We start from the raw sequence: 27,175 nt of genomic DNA on the forward strand, positions 1-27,175 counted from the left end.
TTTAGGGACCCTATCTAGCCAATGAAAAGTTTAAAAACAAAAAATAAATCCTAAAAAATTTGAGACTAAAGGATACATAAGTGCCATGTCAACGATTTTTACACGCGACAGACTGAAAAATAGTGACATGTACAGCCACATCAGCTAATCCATTAATAATAAAAACATCCAAACACATCAAAAAGAGAAATCATTACTCAACTTTAGTCATATGAACAGACTAAGTGGATCGTAGCATATAGCTAAAAAAGCAAATATATGGAAAACAAGTTTGGGGGTGGCATAGATTTGAGTAGATATACAAGTAGCAACTTTCCAATACAACAACAAAAACTAATGTCTACGATGAGTTTGAGGATCATCAACTATCTACCTGCAGGAGTTACCCTACTTGTCCAGGGCATTCGCCTATTTATGACAATGTGTTTTGGACACATATTGAGGGAGGACGCAGGAGCCGCATCCATCCAAGTGAAGCTAATAATACTAGCTTTTGTGTCTTTTATACGATTTTGACGTGAAAAAACCCACCAAGGCAAATGAAAATAATGCCATTGGCGCAATACAACTACAGCAACAGGATATCATCCTTAACAGGAATTTGAGATGCCTGGAACCAAAATTTAATGGGAAAAGAGAAAATAAAACTAATCCTGGCTATATTTCTGTACATAACAATGGAACCAACAATCTGCTATACATTTTTTTGACAATTATTTTTTTTCCCTAATTCTCATTTTCTTTGCCATCTACTTGTATATATGCGGCAATCTTCATATTGCCAGTGTCCCTTCGGAGACTGTAGTCTCATCTAATGAATCTGGGGATGGAGATTTGGGTTTGTTCATAGTTCTATTATATCCATAACCAAGAGAACTTCCACTTGCTTCACACAGCTGCACGGGTAGAGCAAGAACCACAAACACCATTCAGATATCAACTATACAACAGTGATATAAGCTGTGTATGCTTATGCATGAATTCAAAAGGAATACCTACCTCTGTGAGCTCAGCCAGATGTCGAGATCGGAATTCATTTATAGTTGCTGCAATCTCTGATGTGGGGAGTTTAGCCTAAAGAAATAAATGTTTTGAAAAATAAAGATCACACATTTCCATGTTATAGCATTGTGTCATAATTTTAATAAATTAGTAATAAATATAATGAAATATTTTCTTTGAATATTGATTCTAATAAGGCCTAATTAAACACCATCTTTACAATTTTATGAACACAACAGCTTGTTCTGCCAACAAGATATGAAGTCAATCTCGCAAATGCAGTAAAGAACAGAGTATGCTCAAACAATTTCAAAGAAAAGTTGACCAAGACTCGAGTAAATTATTTATATAGGGAAATTAACAATAGTTCAGCTAATGTGCACAAGATTCAATCACAACAAGAAATAGCCATATTACTACTGAATCTGTCATGTTTGAATAAGACTATATTAACATAAATATTATGAGTGAGACATGCCAAAATATTTTCCATTATATCAATATTTCTCGTCCCACAGAAATATGATATTCAATGATAATTGTTACCTGAGAAAGCACAGCAGCTGCTAGTTGAAGACTTGGTTCCAAGGTCTCCGGGACAACCTGCAAGTGGCAGAAAGTTCTCTAGATAAGCATTTCACTAATGGTAAGTTTTTCTTTCAATTTTGCTACAAAAAGCAAGACTAAAACAACAAAACTCTTTTTCCACTGGTAGCATTTGGTGTGCAGATAGGATAGAATAGAATGCCCTGTTCTGTTCTCTTTGTTTCATCCTTTTAAACAGATTTCAAAATGTAATAATTTTTAATCGTGTTCTTTTCTCAAACAAACCAAATATAGATTAGAACTCGTGTCTTCTTCAGACGTTTGAATGCATTTACCAAATGCTACCAGTAATTTGAAATTGTACCATCAGCCAATCAAACGGGGAACACTAAAATAGGTATGAGAATATTACAGCAGTAGCTCCAGCCTTTTCTAAATTTAATCCATGATCAACATCATGGGCACGAACAAAAGTCTTCACATTTGGGAAGTACTTGCTCAAAGCCCAAACTGTTCTATAATTTGCACCAGGTGTATCAAGAGTTATTGCTGCAGCACATGCCCTTTCAGCCCCAACCTTATGTAGGACCTAGCCATGCATCCAAAAAAAGAACAAAGATAGAATCAGGTAAGAACATGCTATGCGACTAATGTGCTGAAGTAATGTGCACTACCTCTCTACTACCAGCATCTCCAAAGTACACAGGGAGATCCAGAGCACGCCCAACTGCCACTCTATCACTGAAGATATTAGAAAATTAGGAAAACAAGTTAGTTTGTCATCTCTGTATCCTGTCCAAAACTGCACATAACATAGTATTTCACACATATCTTGAAGCAAACCATGTTAAAGAATCTCGATAAACTCCGTGAAGAGAAAAAAATGTGATAAATTACTTGAGGGTGCTCCTGTTTTTGGGTATCCAATTCCTATAATTTCTTCATGTAAATAGCATACATAGAAGATCACTGTCTGACACAATTGTGTCATGGCCTGTCAATTTAATTGCCCATGTACATTCCAAGATAGTCTCATCCTAGTCCCTATTTACCAGAATCATTGAACTAGAACTAACTATTTTGATATGCTCCATTTAAGTATACACTACATTCAATCACTCATAAGCCAACCGTTATGAAGGAAAGTAAAGCACAATCACAGACATTATATTAAGGCCCATATAGGTGACTTATGACCTGTACATACAGAAATATTGTTGTGATAATTTTCTTTTCTTTTCTCCTTGGGAGACAGAAGTCAGTATTGTGCATGCAATTTTTCTCCTTTTTAAATAGAAATAACATTAAATAAGCTTAAAGCTTAAAACAGGTATCAAATAATTCATCCACAGGAGGATAATAGTTTCAGTTAGCAAGCTGTGTTACCTTCTTACGTCTAGTGCGACAAATGGAATAAGACGCTCTGAAAGAAGTTGGGCAATGATCTGAACAAAATACAAACATAAGTTGTCACACCTAAATCAATTATGTAAACAGTGAATTAATTAGTCAAACCAAAAAAAGAGATAACTTACCTGGCCAACTCGTCCAAATCCACAAATAATGATATGATCTTGCAAATCATCTGTCTGTAAAAGATGCCAACCAAAAAGAAGTATACTACTAAGTTTTCATGTCACTCCAAAATAAAAAATTGCAAATGGTAAACCCATATGGGTTAACTGCGTCCACTATCTACCTCTGGTCTAGGAAGAACTCCAACATAATCTCCTTAAAATACTACATACTTTTTAGATACAAACCTAAAATTAAATTATAAACAATGAAATAACCACACTCAAGTGATCAGGATGAAAATAAGTTAATAAAGAGCATACAGCCCAAAAATTTCAAATGCAAGAAATAAGCACTCCTAATATCAAAAAGGTATGAAGGATATCAAAGTTTCCCTTCAAAATAATAGGCATATTAATCATTTCTCTGACTATGAATTCTATCCAAACACACTATCCCTATGGTACACTAAGTACAAACTTTTAACATGGCAATGAGGACTGTAGTCAACTAACTTCATCCATCTCAGCTAGGTTTATAGTTTTCAATTTATTACATCCCTTCCTTTTCTGATAAGAATTGTCAAACTAAAAAGAGTTGCCAAATTTAATTCTAGCAATTTGGGCAAGGTTATAACAAACTCCAAAATATAAATAGGTATAATGGGTGCTTGTTATCCAATCATTTAGTACTACTTCACATTAGGTTTTGATATCATGACCACTGATCAATGGTATCAATATTGTCTCTTGAAAAGTTCAAAATTTTTAACATTAAATACTGACAACAATTTATGTTTTCTCCCTTCCCTATAATGCTGATAATGGTGATGGTATGGCAGTTTACATGCAGTAAAATTATTCACATCATCAGATAAACATCAAATGTAAGAAATCTTTTTTTTCTTTCAATCACTAAACAAGATAAAATATTAGCAACAAACTTCTAGCCATCAAAGAATTTGGTATATTGAATCAATTTCATAAAATAAAGGTTAAAAAAGTCCATGAAATTACTAAACTGATCTACATTTCTGGGAATTGAAGAATAATTTAGCCAATCCAATACTATTATGTATTACTAACCGATAGTAGAAGCCTCTAGGTTTTATTCGAATCTATGAATAAAGTTTCAGGAAATACTACTAACCAATACTATTATGTACTACTATTATGATTAAGATACTTTAACTGAAATATTTTTCAAAGGTCAGTTTCTGAACAACTCTGATAAGTCTAAATACAACACAACCACATCATACCTGCATGGCAAAAATTCCTATCCCTATGAAACACAGCAAACAATCTATTTGGCTATTAGAATGATGGTAAACAATGCACCAGTAAGAGTGCCCAATCATAGATACTTTTGAAGCTAAAAATTCATGACTATTATTTATAAAATTACTAGTCAGCAACTCATTTAAGAGATTTTACCTCACTTTCTACCGGCAATAAACTTCTAACATCATTCTGCTCAAAACGGGAAGCAATCAACTGGCCTCCTGCAGCTAGCCATGGTGTGATGGCCATTGAAATGCCCACAACAAGAAACAGCAAAGATGACAGCTGGGAAGACATTATGCCCTGCAGAAGTGCCAATTAGTGGGGGAAAATAGTAGTTTTATTTGCAAATTATTAAAGAAAACAACAATTTAGCAGTTACCAGTACAATGATCTACATTTTTTATTTTTCAACTTACGAGGAAGATCAATCAACAAAATTCACAAAAGAGAGAGAATTTCATCTAAATAAGAATCATGCTAGCAAAGCCCCACAATCTATCTGAATATCCACAAGAGAAATTCCCATAAATGTTGCAAGAGTTGAGCACCAGAACAAAGAAAGATGTACAACTCAGCCTAATAACAAGGATATAATGATTCTCAGATTTTAGAAAATCCCAGAGCTCCTCCGCATCCTTATACTCCAAGTAATAGAAATAAAACACATCTCGATAGATAGAATCCTATTGCTGTACTGCTACCAAAAACTTTACAAGCAACTGGAGGAAACCAATGGAGGTTAGGGCATGCATCCAAGCTTCCCTCTTAAAACAAATAATGTTTACATATAAATTCAAAGGTAATAAACAATGCAAAAACAAATGATAATGAGTCTCAACATCAGGCTAAAAATAGGGAGACACAACCTTATTTTATCAACACTTGTCCAGCACATGCCTATTGCATATCCTTTTTTAAATAAACTCCAAAAAAGTGACTTATTTTACTATAAAGACCTAGAGTAAAACCCTATTAATGAAAGACAACTATTGGCAGAAAAAACAGTTTTAAGGACAAAAACCTGATTAACAGCTTCACCAAAAGCCACAAATGCAAACTCCCCACCAGGAGCAAGAAGAAGACCAACTCTGATGGCAGAAATGAGAGAAATCCCAAACATTCTACCCATCAAACAAACCAAGATAGTCTTTCCGCATATTAAGAGTCCTAGTGCGCCCATGATGACTGGAAAGTTTGAAACAAGAAGTTTTGGATCAATTGACATTCCAACCTGAAAAGTAAAAAAAAAAAAATAGTTGCTATCAATTATGTAGATAAAAGCTGGTTGCTCATTAACACATTGACTAAATAAATCTAAAAATCTCAAGAAAAATTTACATTTAAGCAGTCAAGATTTTCTGATCAATGTAGCATAATTGTTATTTTCTAGATTCTAGATCAATAAAAGTTCAAAATGTACTTGCTCAAGCTTTTTTCTGCTTTAGCAAAATTAGTTTTCTTTCAAGTAATACAAAGTTCTATCCCCAAACAGCCAAGTCCACCTTGTGGGATAAGGCATGGTTATTGTTGTGATAGTGTAAAATTCTATCCATAACAGACCATGAAATGATTAATGTATCCCTATTGTCAGAACATAAGTACACAAGTAACACTTACAAGTTACAATTTATCCATCTTAGCACTAAAACTAAGAAATACTCCACATAAACAGTCCCCCTTATAGCCTTTCTAATTCTGAGGTTTTTTTCTCAGTTATTATCAAACTAGTAGACAATCCAACTAAAAGCAATTCATTGCTTGTGAATATTCTCATAAGAATATCTCACACGTTAATAATTGAATAGATGGTTTTAAATTGCAGCCACATATTGGTTTTTCAAAGAACTATGCAACCGCATTTGTTACCACATTAACAATAATTGTCCACTACTGAAATAGCAACACAACCATAACCGCAATTTAAAATAAAAATATTTGTCACATGAACAAATAAAACAATACAATTAATAGATTTGTGAATTTTGATATTCGGCACCTACCGTCATAAAGAAGAGCCCCAAAAGAAGGCCACGATATGGAGCAATATCAGATTCAACCTGTAAGGAAAATTCAGTTTCTGCCAGTAGTAAACCAGCCAAAAATGCTCCCAATGCCATGGAAAGTCCTGCCTGTTTTAAGTAAAGGAAAACAAAAACAAGTCAAGATCAATTTAATGAACTCAAAAATACTGAACTTGAACACAAGGTTTTGAAAACCGGACCAGTCATCAAACTAGGTCACAGCTCACCGGATTAACCACGGTTGAATTACAAATCTCTATACACAATATAGTTATCAACCACAGATAGTGGCGGATTGTAGCTGACTCCAGAAACAATAATGGGATAATGCACAGCAAGATGACCACAATTTCAATTTTTTGTACAGAATAAATGACTTATTTATACTATATACCTACAAATGCTCAATAAAAAATTACACAAAATCCATGAAACATTCATAATTAACAATAACAAAATATAGGTCTCAGCAAAAAAAAAAGATCTCAAGCAAAACATACAAGAAAATGGAACAGTTTAGGCATAGGTAAAAAAAACTGCAAGGGATGGGTCGGTGTTGGTCACACAAACGAGAGGAGCATGAGAAATTATATTTCTGAAATGAGTTTTCAATATGCCTCATTGTAGCGCCATGAACTAACACTATTTAGGCTGTGATTGAGGCCGCAAAAGTAGCTATTAAAAAAAGCACTGCTATGCAAATTTTGTGGCAATGAAGGCTGCTCTGCACCACCATAGCACACTATCAATAACTGATACACACACACACACTCTTGTAATATAATGATTTTTTTATATTTGTATTATCAATTTTTATTGACATAAATAATGAATATTTGTTAATGTGGTTGAATGTTGCCGTCTTAGGCTACACACCCATGTTTGATTTCTGTTTCTATGCAGCAATCAAATTTAATATATGAACAATTAATCTGATAACATTATGCAAGAAGCACTAGTGATGCAATTGCTGAATGTTGTCTTCTTAAGCTACACAATCATGTTCGATTCCTACTTCCCACAATTGGTGCATTTTTTTGTAAGAACTTCTAACCTGTTAAACCTATTAGACTCAAACCTTATCAAATTTAAGTGGTCCATATCCAGTTCAAGGGGTATAAGACAAGTTTTCTAGTTCCAAGTTTAAGGCTTGACCAGACTGGCTAGTGGAGAATTTCACAATAGAACCAATCCAACCGGCCGGTCATTTTCCAGAATAATGTTTAGACCAAACAGCCAAACCTTCACAGGCTTTTTCATTTCCCCAAATACTTATTGAAAACATGAAAAGTTGCTCATTTCTACAATGAACAAAAACATGAGAAGGAACAAACACCCAAGAAGGATAAAATAAAAAGCAATAGGACAATCACATATGACATACCCTGGCTGTAAGAAGACTTGTGCCAAGAATAACAAGGAGTGTATTAGCTGAGAAAATTTCTGCATTTTGATTTTCTGCAACCTGCTTGTATATTGGTCGAAGGAGCTGTAAAGAAGAACAGAAAACTCAGCACAAAGCATACTCTACATCTGCAATTGAAGCATGCAATGCCTTCCAAATGAACCCCAAAATGATATCACTTATCCTTTCATAAAATGGCTTTTATTATTATGTGTATTACGATTAGCATCTTGTCACAATTATTACTAAATATTCTAAATGGCTATTCCATTCAATGTAAATGTACCGTGCTTAGAAAACGTTTATCATTTTTCTTTTCATAATGATGAGAGAAGTCACAGTCCAGTTCTGAATATTACCAATCGTCCCCCAGCAATTATGGCAGTGATGGCAACTGCTGCCTTAACAGCAGCCAGTCCAAGTGCTTCAGCAATAGCTTGAAAACCAACCTGAAAATATAGATTGGTATTTCTAATGAGGAGTTGAGGACAACAAAGAAGCAATAGCAGAGTATACATGTAGAAAAAATAACAATGACAACCACAGAAGTTCAGCTCTCATGTCAACACTACCAATCATGCACTTACGTGAACCAACTTTAATTAGAAAGATATTTGTGTCTTGACCTTTTTGATTTACTATAAATAAAATAAAATATGCAATTAATTGCTAATCCTATAAATAATTATTAATTCCCACATTAAGTTCTTGGCCAGTGGAGGGGAAATAATTCAAAGAACCTTTGTCATTATGAGATGTGGTTATGTTAACAATGTATTGTTGAAATTTTTGCTAGCACTTTCATTTCATGTTTTCAAGCTCCTTTCAGCATGTTAAATTAAATGTTGTCATATACTGTCTCCCAGGCTTCACAGGAGTCTAAACAACTTAATCATGTTCTAAACTAAACAGCTAAACCTCATGGCCAAGAGCTTAGAAAAACGTTACCCCTCCTTTGGAAGAATTAGGAGAAATAAGAGGTATGAGTATTAGCAAGACCACAACAGCCAGATCCTGAACAGAAACAAAGAGTCAAAGTCAATTTGTGTCAAAATATTGCAAATACAATACAATAAGAAATGAAAGGCATTTAAGAGCTAATAACAAATAATCAACGTCAGAAATGGCAAATTCATATAACAATTGACCAGATAGAGCAGACATAGTAGAGGATGCTTGTTGAGGATCTATACAGAAAAGCATAATAAAGTGCTCAAGAGACAAATAGATAGATGCATACAGCCATCTGCCCCAACATCCAACTGGAGACAACGGTTTCACATTTTAATCTTTGCTTGTTTAGTGTCTCTCAAAACATGGTATTAGTATACCATCAACATGTATGTAAAATTCTAGATTGAATAAACTGCAAAGATAATATGGCCATCCAATAACATGCAGCTATGGGAAATAGTGGTTAGTTTATCCAGAAGGTGCAACAACAGTTTGGGATACTGAAGCAAGATACATATGGCACTCATATGACAAAGTTCAGCCAACTATGCGTCACAAGAATTACATTCTCTCTACAATCTAGCACAACATTTGACAAGAATATTCTTTCAGCATCTAAATAGATGGGTAAGGCACAAAGTAACCTGAAAAAGTAACACAGAAAAAGTAGCTCGGCCATGCCGTGAAGTGCTCTCACCTCTCTCCTGCAACACCTGCAAAACAAGTTCACTAAATTATTGCAGAATGAAAGATTCACCAGAAATAAAAGAAAAAAAAAAAGATTAGAATGAACACTGCCTTTTTTTCCATTTGATGACAATATAACCTTGACTGTATGTATTGAACTCATATGATATGAGAACCTTTGAACAAGGGCTAAGTGATACAGCTACGGGCATTAAGCTTGATTAAATATTAATAAGCATTAAAACATTTATTAACAGATGCATGCTACAACAAAAACTTTTGCAATCACTTACCCAAATTTTACAGTTAACGATTGTCAAAAAAAGGTGGATATTGCTTAAACATGCAATCTTAGGTTATTTACCTGCAGAACAACAGCAGTGGATGATAATGCTAGGCCATTCCCAATGACAATAGCAGCTGGACCAGCTTGGCCACAAATATAATGAGCTATCAAGCCAACAGCTACAGCAGTTGCCAACACCTGCATTTTTTCATTCTTGTTAATACATTACTACAGTAGTATAGCTTGAGGTGAACAATAATAACAAGGGTGGGAGATGGAGTTTCCCAATCACCTGTGCAGAGCCAAATCCAAAGACATATTTCTTCATTGAACTAAGCCTTTCAACCGAGAGCTAAAACAAAAAAGCAAATAAGAGCCTCAATTTAGCTCTTTCGATAATGGTGATGGACAAAGTTAACATAGAACAACTGAACCAGAACTAATAAGAATCCCCACCTCCAGGCCAATATTGAATAGAAGGAAAACAACTCCAAATTCAGCTACTGCTTTTGTCCCATGAACGTGACGAATGATAGAGAGACCATAAGGCCCAATCAAGATACCAGCAGCCAAGTAGCCAAGAACAGGACTTCCTAAACATTGTTGCAAGACAGAGGGAATAACATCGGTAAAAAAATGTGAATGTAAGACAAATAATTTTATTGAGTATACCTTTAAAAGAAATTTAACACATTCAGGTAAAGGTTAGATGCCTCTGACAAAAGCACAAATTTTCTACTTTAAGTGACAAATTTTCCTTAAATAATAGTTTCATATTGTCATAACAATAATTTTCAAACCCAGACTCAGGTCAGTTTAACCATTAACCAGTCTACAGGTTGGTCCAGTCAGCATAAAAAATTCTGTTTGAAAGCCGGTGTTTGAACCAGTGAATAGGTCAAACCATGCAATCCAGACACGGTTTTTCATTTTAATGACGATACTTTTCAACAAAATGCTTCTGCCACTAATTGCCACTATGCCAAGCTTTAGTTGTTGTTTAAGTATCACAAATATGGGGAATTTTAGAAAATATTGTATTTTATAGTTTCAAGCATCTATAAAAAATTAATTACATATATTGTAATTTTTCAATGGTACTTCCTCTGTCCCAAATTACCTGATGTTTAAGGTTTATGCACACAAATTAGGAAAAACAAGTATTCCAAGACAATAGCACTTATTAGGGGACAATTTTACTAAGTGTCCTTATTCTCTTTCTTAATTTCAATAAATGTATTATTAAGTCTATCAAGACAACAATATTTATTAAAGGGAAAAATTGAAATAGATAGTTTAATATCTCGTTGAAAACTGAGAACATCGGTCAATATGCAATTTTTATTCAATGCTAAAACATCAGTCAATTTGGGATGGAGGGAGTATTTTAATATAATGTCATATATTTGTAGAATATATAGGTATGTTCAAAAACTCAGTTCATCCTCAACCTTGAACCTCTCTCATGCAGTGACCAGTCTAATTTTGAAAAAAAAAATGGTCATAAGCAAACTAACCAATTGTCGCCAAGCAAAAGAACAATGAGCTAAAAAGAGTGGAGATAATCTACGCATCAAAGTTTCATTTAACCAAAATATGTGGAGTTTGGTGCCAAATCACATTCTTACTAAATCATCTAGAGTCCTACTCAACTTTGTTATACTTGACAGACTATGTTCAATTCAACACTAAGGAAACAGAGCAAACAAGTTACCTCCAGGGATTTTTTGAAATATTGGCACAAATATAACACTGGCAAGTAATAACCAGAGCATGTCAAAAAGGGAGGCTTCTTCCTCGTTCACCTGGGATACATGTCTTACAAAGTCAGATAAAATTTACAACATTGAGCACAAGACTAAAGGGGAAAGAATAAAGAAAAACAAACCTCTTGATGAGGTAATGATGCAATGATTTTCTTGATTTTCTTGGGTAGTTTCTGAAGTTGTCTAACCAAAGGCTTTGCACTAGAGGAAACTTCTTCAACACTGGTCATAATAACATCTGCCTGTGGAAGCAGCTGAGCATTCCTCTCCACTCTATTAGAATAGAAGGCAACCCTGAAATAAAAACCCACTATTTATTGATACTAGGAAATCTTTATATTAAACCTTTGCATGTAAATTAACTCAACAAGAAGGCACAATATAGTCAGACTCCATTAAAACTTTCTTAGCAACTAAAATAAAGGCGGCATGTGTCAAGGCATATATGATATATCCCTGTCCAAAGTTCAAACAATAGCTAATTAACTTCAAAATCAGTTTTCAAACAAGCCAATGACTAGTGTCCCTTGACATTCTTAATCATGTTGCACAGAAAGCTCAAAAAAGTCATATTAGTATTTTGCATGTAGTACTCTTATACCATATATATTATATGCCAATCCCATGATGTATATATTCTTCCAGATAAATTGTTTTTAGAAGGATTAAAATAAAATGACAGCAATAAATAAAAAAGAGGTAGCAAGATCATACACACCCTGCTCCCATTAACAATAACCCAAATATCAGCTTGGGCAACTGCTTCTGTACAGATAACACAAGGCCCTGGAAGACTGATGCTGGTGTGAACTCAGTCCCATCTTCAGCAGAAGAGAAGAATGATGCAGAAAAGAATCGAGAAGACTTTTTCAATAATGCCTTTGGAGCAAACGGTGAACTATCTCTGGTCAATTCTTTCTGTGTTTCTTGCTTTTTTGTTTGCACAGCATTCTCATTATCACTTAAATAATCAGACTGTGTTCTGTCTTCCAAAATTTGGCTGGTTTTATCAGATAAAGTCTCAGGTGATAAATTGGCAAGCAAAGATTCGCCATCAATTGCCAAATCTCTGTGTCGTTCAACAACATCACCCGAAAAACCTTGAACCACTTTCTCCACCTCAGAAACAGCCCCAACATCTTGTGCTTGTGTAGTTTCTATGGTATCAGCATTTGAATTAGAATTAGACTTATCTGCTCGCTGTAGGGCAATCTCTGCATCATTTACACATTTTGTAGCCTCAAGTTCAAAGGCAACAGCTTGCTCTGCCATTAGCATTATGTTTGTAACATCCTCTTCAGCTTTCACCGCTTTCAGCTGAGCCTTTTCAGCAATTTCTTGCAATTTGCTCACTTCCTTCTGCACCTCTTCCTTTTTATCTTGCAAGCGCCTCAGCTCTGCCTCACAATTTGCTAAATTAGCCTGGCATTCCTTGATATCTTCTTGAGCAACCAAAAGAGCTTGCTCCTCTTCCACCATGTCATTATCACCATTGCTCTCATTAGAACCTTGTGCTGAATCAAGAACTTCTTTTGCAGCCTCCAAAGTTTCTATGGCTACTTGAAGCCTTGCCTCGGCTAATGAAAGAGCCATTGTTGCATTTTGGACAGCTTCTTTGGCTGTATGTTCTTCATTTTCTATTTCTTGGATGGTGTCAAGGGTAGAATTAACATTGTTCCAAGAATTGACTGCTTCATCATGCAAGGAAATGGCAGTCTCTGATATTTTTTTAACCTTTTCCTCAAACATGGTACTATTAATTTTAGCTACTTCTAGCTCCTTCGAGGCCTTTTGCAATAGTTCTTTCAGTTCATCCACACTTAGTTCCTCTAATCCTATTTCACTCCCTGCCTCTTTCCTCTCAGCTTGCCCTTCTTCTTCTTCTTCCAAAGGTGCATCCAGTTCAGCACTAGAAACAGGCCCCAATCCTGCATCCTCACCCGAACCTTCCACATAATCAACATTCCGGCCATTTCCATTAACATAAGCTAAAGAATCATTACCCTGGCACTTCGACCAAATCACTCGTGACCCCATGAAAAGATTATTATTCTTACAAGACAAACTTCTCTTCGGATTCAAAACCTTAAACTCCCTACCAGTAACTACTCTCGAATTATTCCAACAAGCAGAAACATTCATCCCACTCCTCCGCAATCTCGAAACACTTCTCGAGTCTCCAAAAGAAGCACAACCAAAATCTCTCCCTCTAAAATCAAAGCAACCTAACTGACCTACTGATCTGCGTTTGTAACTCGTCCCCACACCTCCATGCAACACTCTCGACTGCGGCAAACTACCAGCCATATCCATGTTCATATTCCTCAGCCTATCACAACTCAACACTCAGAAAGACAAAACTTTTGTTTGTTGTTCAACGCATTTTACGTACACCGTACACCAATCACCAATTCATCAAAAACCTGATGCAAAAAAACAAAAATAACTCAACATTCATCTAAAGCAAATTACTCAATAAAGCGAGATTGGAATCCGAGCTCAATATTCAAATACAACAGCACTGTTCAACACATTTCACAAACACTAATCAGCAATTCACATAAAACCGTGAGATGAAATATCCGAACAAAAAAAAAAAAAAACTAGAAACCACTGAATCCAACGCGTGCACAGTCATAAGAAGCAAATTACTCACTCGTTTCTTTGACAGGACGAGATTGGAACAGATTCACATACCTGTGCATCATGGAATGATAGGTTTCGTTTCGCAGTGGAAAGAAGAGTGTGAGGATTGATCAAGAAATGAAGAGAGCGTTGAACAAATCGGCGTTGTCTTCGAAGTTGCAAAGCTCAACTTCACTTTGCGTCTGAAACAGCGAAATATAATATTTTAGATTTATACTTTATTTTAATTATTTTTCTTTTCTTACACCTACTACTCCTTCTTAGTACTTCACTACTTCTCCGTCTTCGGTCTATGGTAAACATGTCAGGCTTTTAAATTGTAATGTTGGATTACGATTATTATTACGAGCGATAAAATTTATTTATTATAATTATATATCAAGTATTTGAATTTGAATTTTTTTTATTAATTTATAATATTGTTGCACCAGTTGATTACACATATTTGGTGGTCATGTTATGTTAGGAGCAGTAACCCTTTCTTTAAATACGCACTATAAGTTAAAATTTATTAAAAAATATAAAATTATAAAAAAAATCCATTAAACAATAAGGGCTCTTACCTAATGTGAAGTGAAATGAAATGAAAATTTTAAATTAAAGTGTAAAAGTGTGAATCTTATCTCACTTGATTGTATATTTCACATATTTTTTGCTTTAGGACCCTAAGTGAAACTTTAAAAATTTATAATTATTTAAAGAATGTGTTAAAAATTATATTTCTGACATTTCTCATGATGTTATTGTGCATTTTGTTTTTTTGGGGGTGAAGGGATATTTTTATACTTTTCAAGATAGCAACAAGGCTAGGCAACAAAAACGGCCATTGAGTATAAGAGAGGGATATTCTTGAGGTCATTCATTTGTATTCGCTCACGTGTTCAAGTGGTTGTAGACTTGGACTTGGTTTTAGTATTTATTCATTTGTAATCATTAAGAAAGGCCAAGTCACTAAAATGAGTCACGAAGATTATGAGATTTCGTGAAAAAGGAGAAAGGGGTAGAAGATAGATAGGACATGAGACGGAGTGAATTGCGTGGTTTAAATCTTTACACTTCAATGTTTTGTTTTCTTGCTGTATAAATTTTATGGCTTTTTTTAGTTTGTGGATAAAGAAATCAAATCTCTTGTGGTAAGTAACTCCTTAATGGCAAGTAAATGTTGTATACCAAACAAGAAAGTTGGTTGTTTGATTGTATGTTGGTAGGCAAGTCTAGCTTTAATGGGTATTTCATAGGAGATTTTTTAAGTTTTTTTATTGCATTTGTTTAGCAAATTAAAAACTTATTTTAAAAAATATGAACTTCTGAATATGGTAGTCTTATGTTTGTTTGGAGTTAAGAAAAAAAATACTCCTAAGTATTGTTTATTTCTTGGAATGTGATTTACAATATAATTTGCTTAATTGTTATTCTAATAAGAGGGGTAAGTAAGTTGTATTCTCATGAGAATATGAAAAGATATTTTTTATCCACTTAGAACATCTCTAATGGATATAATTTAAATAACTAATTTCAACTTCTTTGTATTTTATTAATTGGTCCTCACAATATTATATTATAATTAAACAACTTATATATTTTATTCTAATGATATTCCTTTAAGCAACCTGAAATGACTTTCTTTAAATGATTCTCAAATGGTAAGAAAACATTTTTTGATAGCTTATAACTAAAACTTAATTTTAAATAACCCAACATGACATGTAACTCTCCAACACTAGAAAAATAATTAAACAACGATGTCTTAAAATAAACAATTCGCTAATCAACAAGCGTTGAAGATATTTTATAACTTCAATTTTTATTTCAATTTTTAAAATTTAAAAATAATTCTAGGAATGTTAATATCCAACCAAACAATTTTTTTAAATATTCCCTGGAATAACATTTCCAGTAAAAATATTATTGGGAATGCGATTCTTATGTTTTGGTATGAATATTTTAAAAATTATTCTGAGAAATCTAACATTTTTCAGGAATCGTTTTTTATTCGTTTCTCAGTATGCTATATGGCTGCCGTTGGGAGCTGGTCAGCCATCTTTTGCTGCAGCTTTGGAGAGTTAAGAAGATAGTTGCATAGATGAGTTTGTAGCAGCCACTAACGATTTTAGTGAGGCATAGTTTGCAATTTGGTGTAACCACTAATCCAAAATGAGCACATAGCATTAAGGCACATACTAAAAATACAATTTAGGAATCATCAAACCAATGCCCATTTTGCAATTCCATCTGTAATCCATAATGAGCAACTCAGTCAGTTTTACATCAAAATATTGCTTCATGGAAACTGATACCAATTAGAATTAAGTCATTCGTGTAACAATTGACAATTCGAAGTTGATTAGGCCATCAGGGGTCAGGTTCAAAATTTTCAGACCCTTGGTTTATTCTGTCCATGGCTGTCCCACAAATGAAATCAATTTGTGAATAAATAAATGGTTCTTCTAAACATCATTTAATTCACTCTTCTCTTTATGTTCAATAAAACAAGAATCTTGAAAACTGTTTGAACAATTTACTTCTATGCAACTGCTACCTGATGGTTTCTGTACATTACTTTGCTCCATCAGTTCTCTCATTTTAATAGCATCTTCCCTTCTATTGGAGCCTGCATAAGTATTAGATGAAAGTACATATTTACCACTATTAGAAGAATCCAATTCAAGAAGCTTCTTTGTGGCAATCTCAGCCAAGGATATATTTCCATGAACCTGAGAAGCGCTCAGCAATATCCTCCATACTACCACATCTGGAGTCACAGGCATCTCTTTTATGAATTCAAATGCCCTTTGTAAATTGCCAGAGCGACTCAAAAGATCCGCAACACATCCATAATGTTTCATTTCCGGTTTCAGTCCATAAACCTTCTCCATGCTTTCATAATATTCCAATCCTTTATCAACCAATCCGGCATGAGCACAGGCTAGCAAAATTCCAACAAATGCTCCATGAGATGGCTGCACACCTTCCCTCAACATCCGTGAAAAATAATCAAGTGCTGAATCTGCGAAGCCATTAACTGCAAGGCCTGAAATGATCGAAGTCCATGACAGAGTCCTTCTTCCTCATCTCTTTAAACACCTCTAATGCTTTCTCAACCACACCACATTTGCAATATATGTCTATCAAGGCATTTCCAACATAAATATCAGCTTTCACATCATATTTCCGTATATAGTCATGAACAGCCTCCCCGACATCAAGTGAATCAATATGAGCACATGCAGAAAGCACACTGGCAACCGTTATTTCATCCGGCTTCACCTTAGCTTCCATCATTACCTTGAAAAGCCTCACGGCCTCCGTAAACTGGCCTGCTTGAGAGTAACCTGTGATCAAATTAGTCCACGAGATCACGTCCCTATGCGGCATAGCATCAAAAAACTCCCGAGCAGCAACCAAGTTAGCTGCTTTCCCATAACCCATAATCATGGCATTCCAAGAAACCAAATTTCTCCATTGCATCCGATCAAAAACTCCACGAGCCATATGAACCAAACCACGCCGTCCATACATATCAATCAGTGTATTCCCCAAGTAAACATCAATTTCCACGTTATTTTCCTCAATGTAGTCAACCATGGCATCAGCAACACCCCACTCGCCCAAAGAAGTGCATGCCAAAACAACCTTCACCATAGTCACCACATCATCCTTTACACCAGCCACCCGCATTGCATCGAAAACACCCAACACGTCCCTAGACCTCTTGCACTGACAATACCCACAAATCAACGAATTCCACGAAACCAAGTCCGTCTCAGGCATTTCAACAAACACCTTCTGAGCAAGGTCCAAATGACCACAAGAGCCATACATGTGGATCAAGGAGTTGGAAACAAAGAGAAGAGACTCAAACCCAAGTTTCAAAACGCGGGCATGAATCGTTGTACCGCAAGAAGCATCAGGGACTCGAGCACAGGCCTTGAAGAGAAAGGGTATGTGAGGTTGTTACCCAACAGGCCCTGGCGATACATGAGGTTGTACATGCGAATTGCTTCGGTGGGTTGGTCACTGAGGGACCAGCCTTGGATCATGAGGTTCCAAAAGGGCAACGTGGGTCGGTGGATTTGTTGGAAGAGGTGGTGGGCTTTGAGGATGGTTGAGGGGGAAAGTGCATAGGATTTGAGAAGGTTGTAAATGGTGGAAGGGTCTGTTCTGAGATTTGGGTTCACCATGTTTATACCATGTTTCTGAAAACAAGACTAAGCTTCAAACATGAGAAGATATTTTAACTATTTATACTCTTGCCTTCTTTCTACTCCTTGCCGTTCACATTTCTTAGCTAGCTTTTTTTTTTTTAATGGATATCAAGGTATTCTAGTACATGGGACAAACTTTTGAAGCATAGAGATCATATGAAAGTAAATTTTTTTATCTTCCAACAAAGTTTTATCCAAATGCATAATCAGATAATTGAACTCCTATCAACATGTTTAAGGAATTCAATCATCTATCATCTGTGTTAAACTTTTTTGATATTTCTTAATTAGTTAAAACTTGTGTTTTATCTAAATGTAAGTTACTTTGTGATTCTTAAGTTTAATAAATAGGAGGAGAATGTAGACATTATTTTCAGTTGTAAAATAAAAACGAAATTTTATATAAATAAATTCGTTTTTATGATAAAAAAAAGTATTTTGTAAAATAATTATGTGAGTCTCATTTTAAGATATTGGATGATTGTATTGTTAATGTGTTAGAGTGAAAATTTGTTAGATGAATGTATTATTGGAATAGTTATTAAAATTCTTAAATTTGATTACATATCATAGAACTTACCTAAGTGCATGTTGAATATCTCATCACCTAATAGTTGCACTTAGTAAAATCATGCAAGGAAAAAGAATGACAAATAAGAGCATCTATCATACATCATAATTTAAATGAATTATTTATCTTGATGAGTCTTATAATTTTATATAAATTTAAGTATTTGGCACAAAATTCACTCTATTTTACTAAAATGAGTGCTTCAATTAATCTTATAGGTCCTACAATACTTAAAAATTTTAGTTAAACAATAATACTTATATAAACAACTTCATGTCAATTGTCCGGTGAAACAAAAAGAAGCAACATTACTTAGACTTTAATAATTCATATAAACACTCCCATGGAGATGCTTTAAGATATCACAAATTTTGAAAAAAACATGACTATAATATCGTCTCTTTATTTGTGACAAAAAAAATACTATTTCTATTAACTGCCAGTATCTATATATGAAGTTTTATCAAATGATGATTGCATAACCCTGTTACAATTATAATAGAAACTCGATGGTATATGCACAAGTTAAACTAGAAAACTAATACTGCGGCATTTTTTCCCAGAAGAAACCAACAAAATTTGAAATCTAATAAAACCAAACGAAGGAAGTGTATGTAGGTGTTGAAATTATTTCCATTACACACTTCCATTCAACTGAATAGAAACAACAAAGTGTAAAGACAGAAAGGTAATGCAGACATATGTAACAGGAACTGTGTGGAATGCCAAGAAACTATAGGCCGGTAACAATGTTGTCTTGTGCTTAGTAACCTCTCCTTATAACAGATACTCTCAAGATAATATGAGTGAACAAAATTGCTCTTGTTTTTATATATATATATATATATATATATATATATATATATATTTGCTGTATTAGGTTGTATCTAAAATCCACACTACCAGGGAAACTCAATACTCAGCCACATTATATATAACTACTATCTATCTGGTCTTTTTTGCTTTAGCCAACTTTTTCTTTCTCTTCTTAACAGCCTTAGGGACTTTAGTTTTACGTGCTTCTCTTTTCTCCTCCTTCACCTTCTTCTTATTCTCTTTCCTAGCCTCTTTTCTAGCAGCTTTTTTATCTGCAGGATCATCTACTTCACTTTCTGAGGGTGAATCCTCTTCAGAATTGCTTTCATCATCTTCATCCTCGTCAGATTGACCCTCAGCATCATCCTCTAAGAGTTTAGATTTATCATCAGAAACAGCCGGTGAATCCTTTGTGGGACTTGATTTCTGTTGGGTTTTTTGCTGGGAAGGCTGTGTTAATGACAGAGCATGTTTAAGTCCAGTAATGGTCTGATAGTATAAATCTTTGGTGTCCTTCCCACTTGTTATCCGTTGTACATCCTCCTCAGCATTCTTCACATCCTCTAGTGTCTTCGGAATATAGGACTGTAACAAGATTTCAAGAAATTAAATATGTAAGAAAAGAGAGAAAAGATAAATGTGCTAAACAGACCACAAAGATAGTGCTCTGGATGACCAAATCTGAACACCATTTCAGTTCTTCAAAATATAAAAACAAAAATAATTAAAATCAATATCACATATGCTTTGAAAAGAAAATAAGGGAATGGAGAGTTAAATAAGAATAAAGAACGAATTTTATAATTCCATTATATATTAACAAACTAGTGGAGTGTTGGAGAACATGTCCCACGTTAGTTAGTTAAGAGCAAGAGGGCCATGAGTCCAAAGTGTCAAGGTATCTTTGAACAAACAGGCTACTTGGCTATAACATTCTAAGATATGGTTCACACATAAATTCTAATATGGTATCACAGATTCACAGTTCATATCCAAGGAAAAACTTGAAATAGGGCTTACAAAATGAAATTCGGAACTGATGTTTCTAAGACTCAAGAAAAGGAACACAAACCCAAGAAATATATTAAAGCAAGATCTGTGATTTCTAAGACCGAAACTTGAAGAACACAACAAGATTAAAGGCAAGTCACAACCGAGTCAAGTCAGTTAGACTCGAGGGAATAACTCCCATGTTGGTGATTTAGATCAGGTTTTGAAATTTATTTAATGATAACAAGGCAAGTTACCTGCACAAATACAGAGTCTGCAATCTCATCCTCTGCAGATATATCTCCCCTCGTCAAAATTTTTTGTTGCATCTAGAAATATTTTGAAAACCATTAAGATCTCTTTGAAGTTATTCAAAAAGTATAAACAATAATAAAACAAATACCAAATACCTCTTCCAAGTAACTATCCACGGCATCATCAGTAATGGATGCATCGACAATAAATTCAAACAATTCTCTTATTGTCATGACTGCTACACCATGCTTTTTAAAGAAGTCCTGCAGGCCATAAAAAGCTACTTAATCACACTTTTTTTCCATATTATCCCCACATCAATTAAGGGAGTGGACAAAAAATCCATAATTTACAGTTAGCAATTGGAAGTACTCACAGACACATGAACGCAATCTTCACGCAGAAAATCAAGGGCATGAGGATGTTCAGGATCAACAGCTTGAGAAACATCAATAATGTACAAGTGACCCTGACAAATAAAGAACATATTGATTAACTATTGACAAATAGACATTAAATCAATGAAATATAAACTGGAAAAGGGGTGTTCACCTCAAAATAAAGTATATTATATTCACTGAGATCACCGTGCACCAATTTGCATTTCTGATACAATGTCCGCATTGCAATAATAATCTGAAACAAAAAATGCTCACGATTTCAACTGTAATTATTTGATGCATGGAAAAGACCCTCAAACCCTTAGAAACCTAAAACAGAAGTGTTTCCATCAAGAATGAAACCTAGAAGAAATGTGTGACAGAAGTGTTTCCATTAAGAATCCCTAAATGAAACTCCAGAGACAGTATAAAATTGTCATACATTAACCACGTTAGTGAGCTTTTTTTAGTAATCATTCTAGACAAGAGTACTAGCAACACACTCATTCCAACACACTATATTATTGGTTAAAAATTATTGGAAACTACAAAATCAAGTATGATACAAATCAAATAAGGACCCATAAATATTTGTGAGCTCTAATAAATTTAAAACAATAGTAGTGTCATCAAAAGAGCATGTTGGAGAGTGTGTTGCACTGTTGCTGGCATTTCTCTTCTAGACAATAAGCTTCTGAGTTCTGACAACGTAAATAAGAAGCTTATATAATATTTAAGACAACTGTGAAAGCGTTCTAACTTCTAATTACTAAACCATGCTAGCATCATTGGGATACTGTATTGATTTGACACACCTCAACATAGCCTTCCCGCAACTTGTCTAAAGATAAAGCTGCATCTTTAAGACGAGGGGCAGCCCAACCAGATTTTCCTGTGAGAAACAACAAAAACAACATAACTTTGAAATTATATATGCAGCAGCAAAAAATTGAAATTTCTATGACTGATGATAATAAATTTGATCCTAAAATTAGGACTCATTTCTTGTCGAAAATATTCACTTGTAGCATACCATATCTCAATGGATTGGTGTAATTTTTCTACTGCATTTATTGAGGGTAACTACAAGTAGTTCCACCTTCAATACAAATGAAAAGAGCAATGAACTATTCATCCCTTTTTTTTATCAATGGTAGACATTTATACACTGATATTCCATATAATCAACTATAGACTAATAGATAATCAAAAGCAGTTGGTCACACACAAACAGTTGATATGGTGTAGGACACCTAATTGTATTCTAAAAATGATGAGTCATCAGATTATATTCTGAAATTCAGAACAAAAGTAATACCTATAAATTCCATAACCAGAACATGTAGCCTCAGAAGATATGGCGTAGGACACCTAATTCCTGCTGCCTTAAGCCTGCAATCAAATATAAACAGGGTTAAATAAAGAAACAACTCAGGCCAGCACGAAATCAAACTTTTTGTTTCTCTTAATTGGAAACAACCAAAGGAACAAGCCCACATGCACAGCAAGTATACAAAAGGAGCCACTTTAACAGAAAAAGAAAACGTAGTACAGAAAGAAAAATTGATGCAAAAAACACTGCCTCTCTAGTGCACATTAAAACTTAATTCCTTCCATAGAAACACTAAATTCATAAAAGATCCTGCACCTAAAAGGATAAGCACACAAGTTCCGGGTTCAAGTGAAAGACATTATGGAACTTATCTAAGATCTATAGTGCTTCAATACATACCTACAAAGAAGGATTATTAACAATAGCCCCAATGACATATATTGTACTTCATTGATTATTTAGATAGTCTAATTTAGTATATTGTACTTCAATTTTACAAGCATTTTAGTAGAAAAATAGAATGAAATAAGAACAAATACAAACCTCATAAGATTTCTCATTTCTTTCTCTGCCCATGTTTTTACCATTTTCCTGGGATTATGCTTGCAGTATCCATTTCGAAATCGGAAGTCTCCTTGCACATATCTATCTCTATCCCTGATATCAATAAGATCATATAATTTAGTTCATAAAACAAACAACTTTGAATCAAGAAACTTCTTCTCCAGTCAAAGTAGTAGAAATACATTAGGATTTACAAGCTGCATTTGTGCTGTATGTATCTAAGGAATATATTAAAAGAACATCTATCTAGAATGTATCAGTAATCCTAAGCCCAGAGTATTCATAAATTCGTTAACAATATTTTATACACAGATAAACAGAGAGAACAGAAAGAAGTACGGATTATCAAATACCTCATGCATCAGTAAGTGAATAAAACCCCAATTTAATTACGAACAGTAGAACAGAAGAGAAAGATACCAATATCCAGCACATGGACAAAAACTTTGCATGATAAAACAAAAACAATAAAAGAATTATGCTTGAATACATGTCCCAGTTTTTTTCTTTAAAAAGAAAAGAATTTATGGCTGCCTATATAATTCTTTCTAAACACTTCAGCCTTCAATACAATTTAGAGCAACAGAAGAGGCTGAAACAAGCTACAGCTGTTGTACTTACTTGAATACCAAAACAGATGTTTTGTATACTTTAATTGCAAGTTCTTGACCATCAGATTTAGTTGCATGATAAACATTTGCCTGTTAGAAAACAACACAGTAAGAAACAGAAATGTGGTGTCTTGATATCACATATAGTCGATGATCCAAACCATGTCATCATCATAAAAACAAACAGGTAAACAAAAGCTTCAGGTGGATCACATACTTCCTTTCCAGTTGAAATGCATCCATTGATATCATGAAAGACACCTCTGTTCAGCATCTTGAATAAGACCATGCGCGTTCTAGGATCAATTGCCTGGAGGAAACTTTGGAGTTACTTGCATAGTAATGGTAGAAAAGGCATCAGCAAAAGAATAAGGCTCATACATGTCTGTTTGAACTATGAACAGGTACAAATTCTTCTCTTTATGAAGAAGAAAATCAAATAATAAAAAAAAAAGATATTTAAGTACTGGATTTCATGAAATCACCATCACTCACCTGCTCAACAGTAGCCCGGTCTGCTTTCTCAGTAGTTTTAGTCTTCCCAATGGCCAAGTCTCGAACACTGCTGCGAATTGCTGTCGTCACAGAATTAGACATGCCAACATTCATTCTCCCTTCCCACTCCTGCACCACCAAGTACTATCTTAAAACTAGAACCAACAAACATACTCCACAGAACCCCCAAAGAATACAATCACCCATATGGGTTTACTTGGTTACAAGTTAGTTAAAAATTAGTTTAGTTGGTTACAAGTTAGTTACAAATTAGTTACAAGTTTAGCTATATAAGACCTAATGTATTCATATAAAAATTGATTTGCTCATTTTGAGCATTATCTAAAGTAATACTCGGTGTCTCTTTTCTCTTCTTTCTATCTCTCTACCTTGAACTTTATCAAATCCTATTGGAAAAACTGTGAGACACTAAACCCAATACCCAAAAAATGTTAGCAGCTCTCCTAGGCAGAATTCAAACCTTTGATTCATCATGTTGTGTAAGATTAGCCCTTCCGCTAAACCCAACACCCATTAATTAATTAGCTTAGTTTATGAACAGGCATAAAAAAAAAATCCAAGCTTTAATAAAAAAAACAAATAAAAAAGTGAGCCTTTTAATGTTTAGAGGGATCAAGGAGCTACCCATTTGGTTATTTACAATAATGTATGAAAGGAAGCAAAAGGGTATACAAGAAAACCTCCAAGGGTGAAGCACGAATGTGATGGGAGAACTTCTGGTTGCGATTGGCGAGAGGTTGCAGAGTGGAGGAATGGTGGTGGTGGCCGCCATGAGCGTTGGGGCGCCACGAAGTGAGGGAGAAGGAGGAGCCTTCATCTTCCTCCCTTGAATCCAACCAGTCCAACGCTTCACCGATTTCAGAATCCGAAGAACTCCAAACCTCATCTTCTTGTTCTTCTTCTTCATTTTCTTGTTCTTGTTCTTGTACTTGTTCTCTGTGATTGTGGAGCTTGTGTTCGTCGTCGTTTTCCATCGCTGTGTGTGTGCTATTGCTAACACAACTAACAGCTTCCTCGGTGCCCGGGGCCGCCATTGGGGGTTTGGAAGTTGGAACTGGAACAAGAATAACCTAAACAACTACACTCTTTCAATGTAATTGAGTATTTCTTTTTAGGAATTTAATAATTAAAATTATATAGTTATATGATGATTGAATATTTCTTTTAAGTTTTTTGTGAATTATTATTTATTTTAAGTAGAATAGTATTTTACCACGTTTTATATATTATAATTAAAATTTATATTAAATAAATATCTTTAAATAATTAAGTTATATTTTAAATTTGTATTGAATAATTTAAATTAATATATGAGATTATTTTAAATTGTTCTCTTTTAAAAAATTAAATTTAGTTTGGATACAAAAATAAAAAAGGACGGGACATTAAGAAAAATAAATAATATACATGCAAATATAAAAGGATAGTATTTTGAGATTATTAAAAAAATTGCTCATTGCTGTGTGAAATGCATCTCTGTAAATAAAAAATAATAGTTTAATATATCATAATTTAAATTAATATTATTCTAAAAAATAATTTAAATTGATATATAACTTTTTTTTGGGTAAATTTTGTTTGGTAATGTTGACATATTACTTTTTGACGAAATATAATGAGATAATTTTATTCCAAAAGAAAATTAGTGAACTTCAAGGATCCAAAAGATGACTCACTTCAAAAAGGAGTGTTTTCTAACAATATTTTTTTAGAAAAAAAAAATATGTTTTTACTTGTTGATTAATGTGCTGCTTATGGTTTATATACACTTTCATTTATGGATAATATATATATACTTTCATTTGATAAATCTTATCCCCCGACTTTAGTGGAATTAGTCTTTTCTCTCCAACGAAGTTTGGGCTGTTGTTCATTCGACAAACGAAATTCAGGTTCACATTTTTTATTGAACATGTACCATTCACTAATGTTGAATTGGGCAAAGTAATTTATTTTAAATTATTTATTAAATAAAATTAAATAATTGTAAATGAGAAGTGAAAAGTCACTCCTTTGTGAGGCAAATAAAGAAAATATGGATTTCAGAAAAAAGGTCCATAGTTTGAGCTGGAAAAAGCTAGCAAGGAGCAAGAAGGAAGGAGGGATAGGAGTTGGATTCATGAAAGCTTTCAACTTGGCTCTTTTAGCAAAGGAATTCTGGAGAATTATAGTGGATGAGATTTCTCTTATGGAAAGAGTGTTAAAGGCACGATATTTCTCAAAAAACACAATATGGGAAGCTCAAAAAGGATATAGAAACTTTACATGGTCGAGAGTATCCTTGAGTCAAAATGGATAATGAATGAGGGCTGCCACTGGAAGATTGAAAATGGAGAAAGTGTGTTTGTTAAAAAAGACAAATGGAGTGTGAAATGAGGAGTTGATTGAGACTTTTTTCTCGAATGCTACATCAAGGTGTATGAAAGGTATCTCTGTGAGACATGTTTCTTCTGATGCCTGGCTGAGCTAGGGGCATACCAACAACAGTATATACACCGTAAATTCTGGCTATCATGTGGTGAAATTGAAGTTTTATCCCACTGAATCTTCATCTGTGGAACCGGACAAAATTTGGAACTTTGGCTGCAACATTAAGCTTTTTTAACTGTTGAAGACTGTGACTATAATTGGAATCGTATCGGTTACATTTGTTCATGATTTGTTGAAGACTGTGACTATAATTGGAATCGTATCGGTTACATTTGTTCATGATTTGCCGTGATATCAACAAATGCAATAAAATTGCAATGCGATCGCGACTGATATTTAAAACCTTGATTGTGCCCATTATGTGGTTTGGAAGAGGAAACTGTTCTCCAC

At 34.2% G+C, this 27,175-nt stretch overlaps 2 protein-coding genes and 1 pseudogene across 2 annotated transcripts; all 3 read right to left on the minus strand.

The window, feature by feature from the left end:
• Nucleotides 1-182: 182 nt before the first annotated feature.
• On the minus strand, nt 183-14,382 carry LOC100798822 (K(+) efflux antiporter 2, chloroplastic). The gene is made up of 21 exons (XM_003552331.5): nt 14,166-14,382; nt 12,187-13,891; nt 11,591-11,762; nt 11,417-11,507; nt 10,159-10,295; nt 9,995-10,054; nt 9,781-9,900; nt 9,374-9,442; nt 8,724-8,789; nt 8,135-8,224; nt 7,755-7,859; nt 6,350-6,478; nt 5,371-5,580; nt 4,500-4,649; nt 3,084-3,137; nt 2,935-2,993; nt 2,223-2,289; nt 1,961-2,137; nt 1,549-1,605; nt 1,000-1,074; nt 183-896 (listed from the first exon to the last, which is right to left on the minus strand). The coding sequence occupies exons 2-21, from the start codon at nt 13,785-13,787 to the stop codon at nt 774-776; spliced, it is 3,612 nt and encodes a 1,203-aa protein (XP_003552379.2). The 5' UTR covers nt 13,788-13,891; nt 14,166-14,382; the 3' UTR covers nt 183-773.
• A 1,670-nt stretch (nt 14,383-16,052) lies between these two features.
• On the minus strand, nt 16,053-18,309 carry LOC100778989 (pentatricopeptide repeat-containing protein At2g22410, mitochondrial-like; annotated as a pseudogene).
• Nucleotides 18,310-19,505: 1,196 nt separating this feature from the next.
• On the minus strand, nt 19,506-25,455 carry LOC100799345 (serine/threonine-protein kinase rio1). The gene is made up of 12 exons (XM_003552332.4): nt 25,036-25,455; nt 24,335-24,463; nt 24,057-24,149; nt 23,850-23,929; nt 23,208-23,321; nt 22,650-22,723; nt 22,147-22,223; nt 21,504-21,587; nt 21,328-21,420; nt 21,107-21,214; nt 20,954-21,025; nt 19,506-20,291 (listed from the first exon to the last, which is right to left on the minus strand). The coding sequence occupies exons 1-12, from the start codon at nt 25,387-25,389 to the stop codon at nt 19,836-19,838; spliced, it is 1,734 nt and encodes a 577-aa protein (XP_003552380.1). The 5' UTR covers nt 25,390-25,455; the 3' UTR covers nt 19,506-19,835.
• Between the last annotated feature and the right edge of the window lie 1,720 nt (nt 25,456-27,175).

This window comes from Glycine max, chromosome 18 (assembly GCF_000004515.6).
Source record: "Glycine max cultivar Williams 82 chromosome 18, Glycine_max_v4.0, whole genome shotgun sequence".
NCBI classification, from domain to species: Eukaryota; Viridiplantae; Streptophyta; class Magnoliopsida; order Fabales; family Fabaceae; genus Glycine; species Glycine max.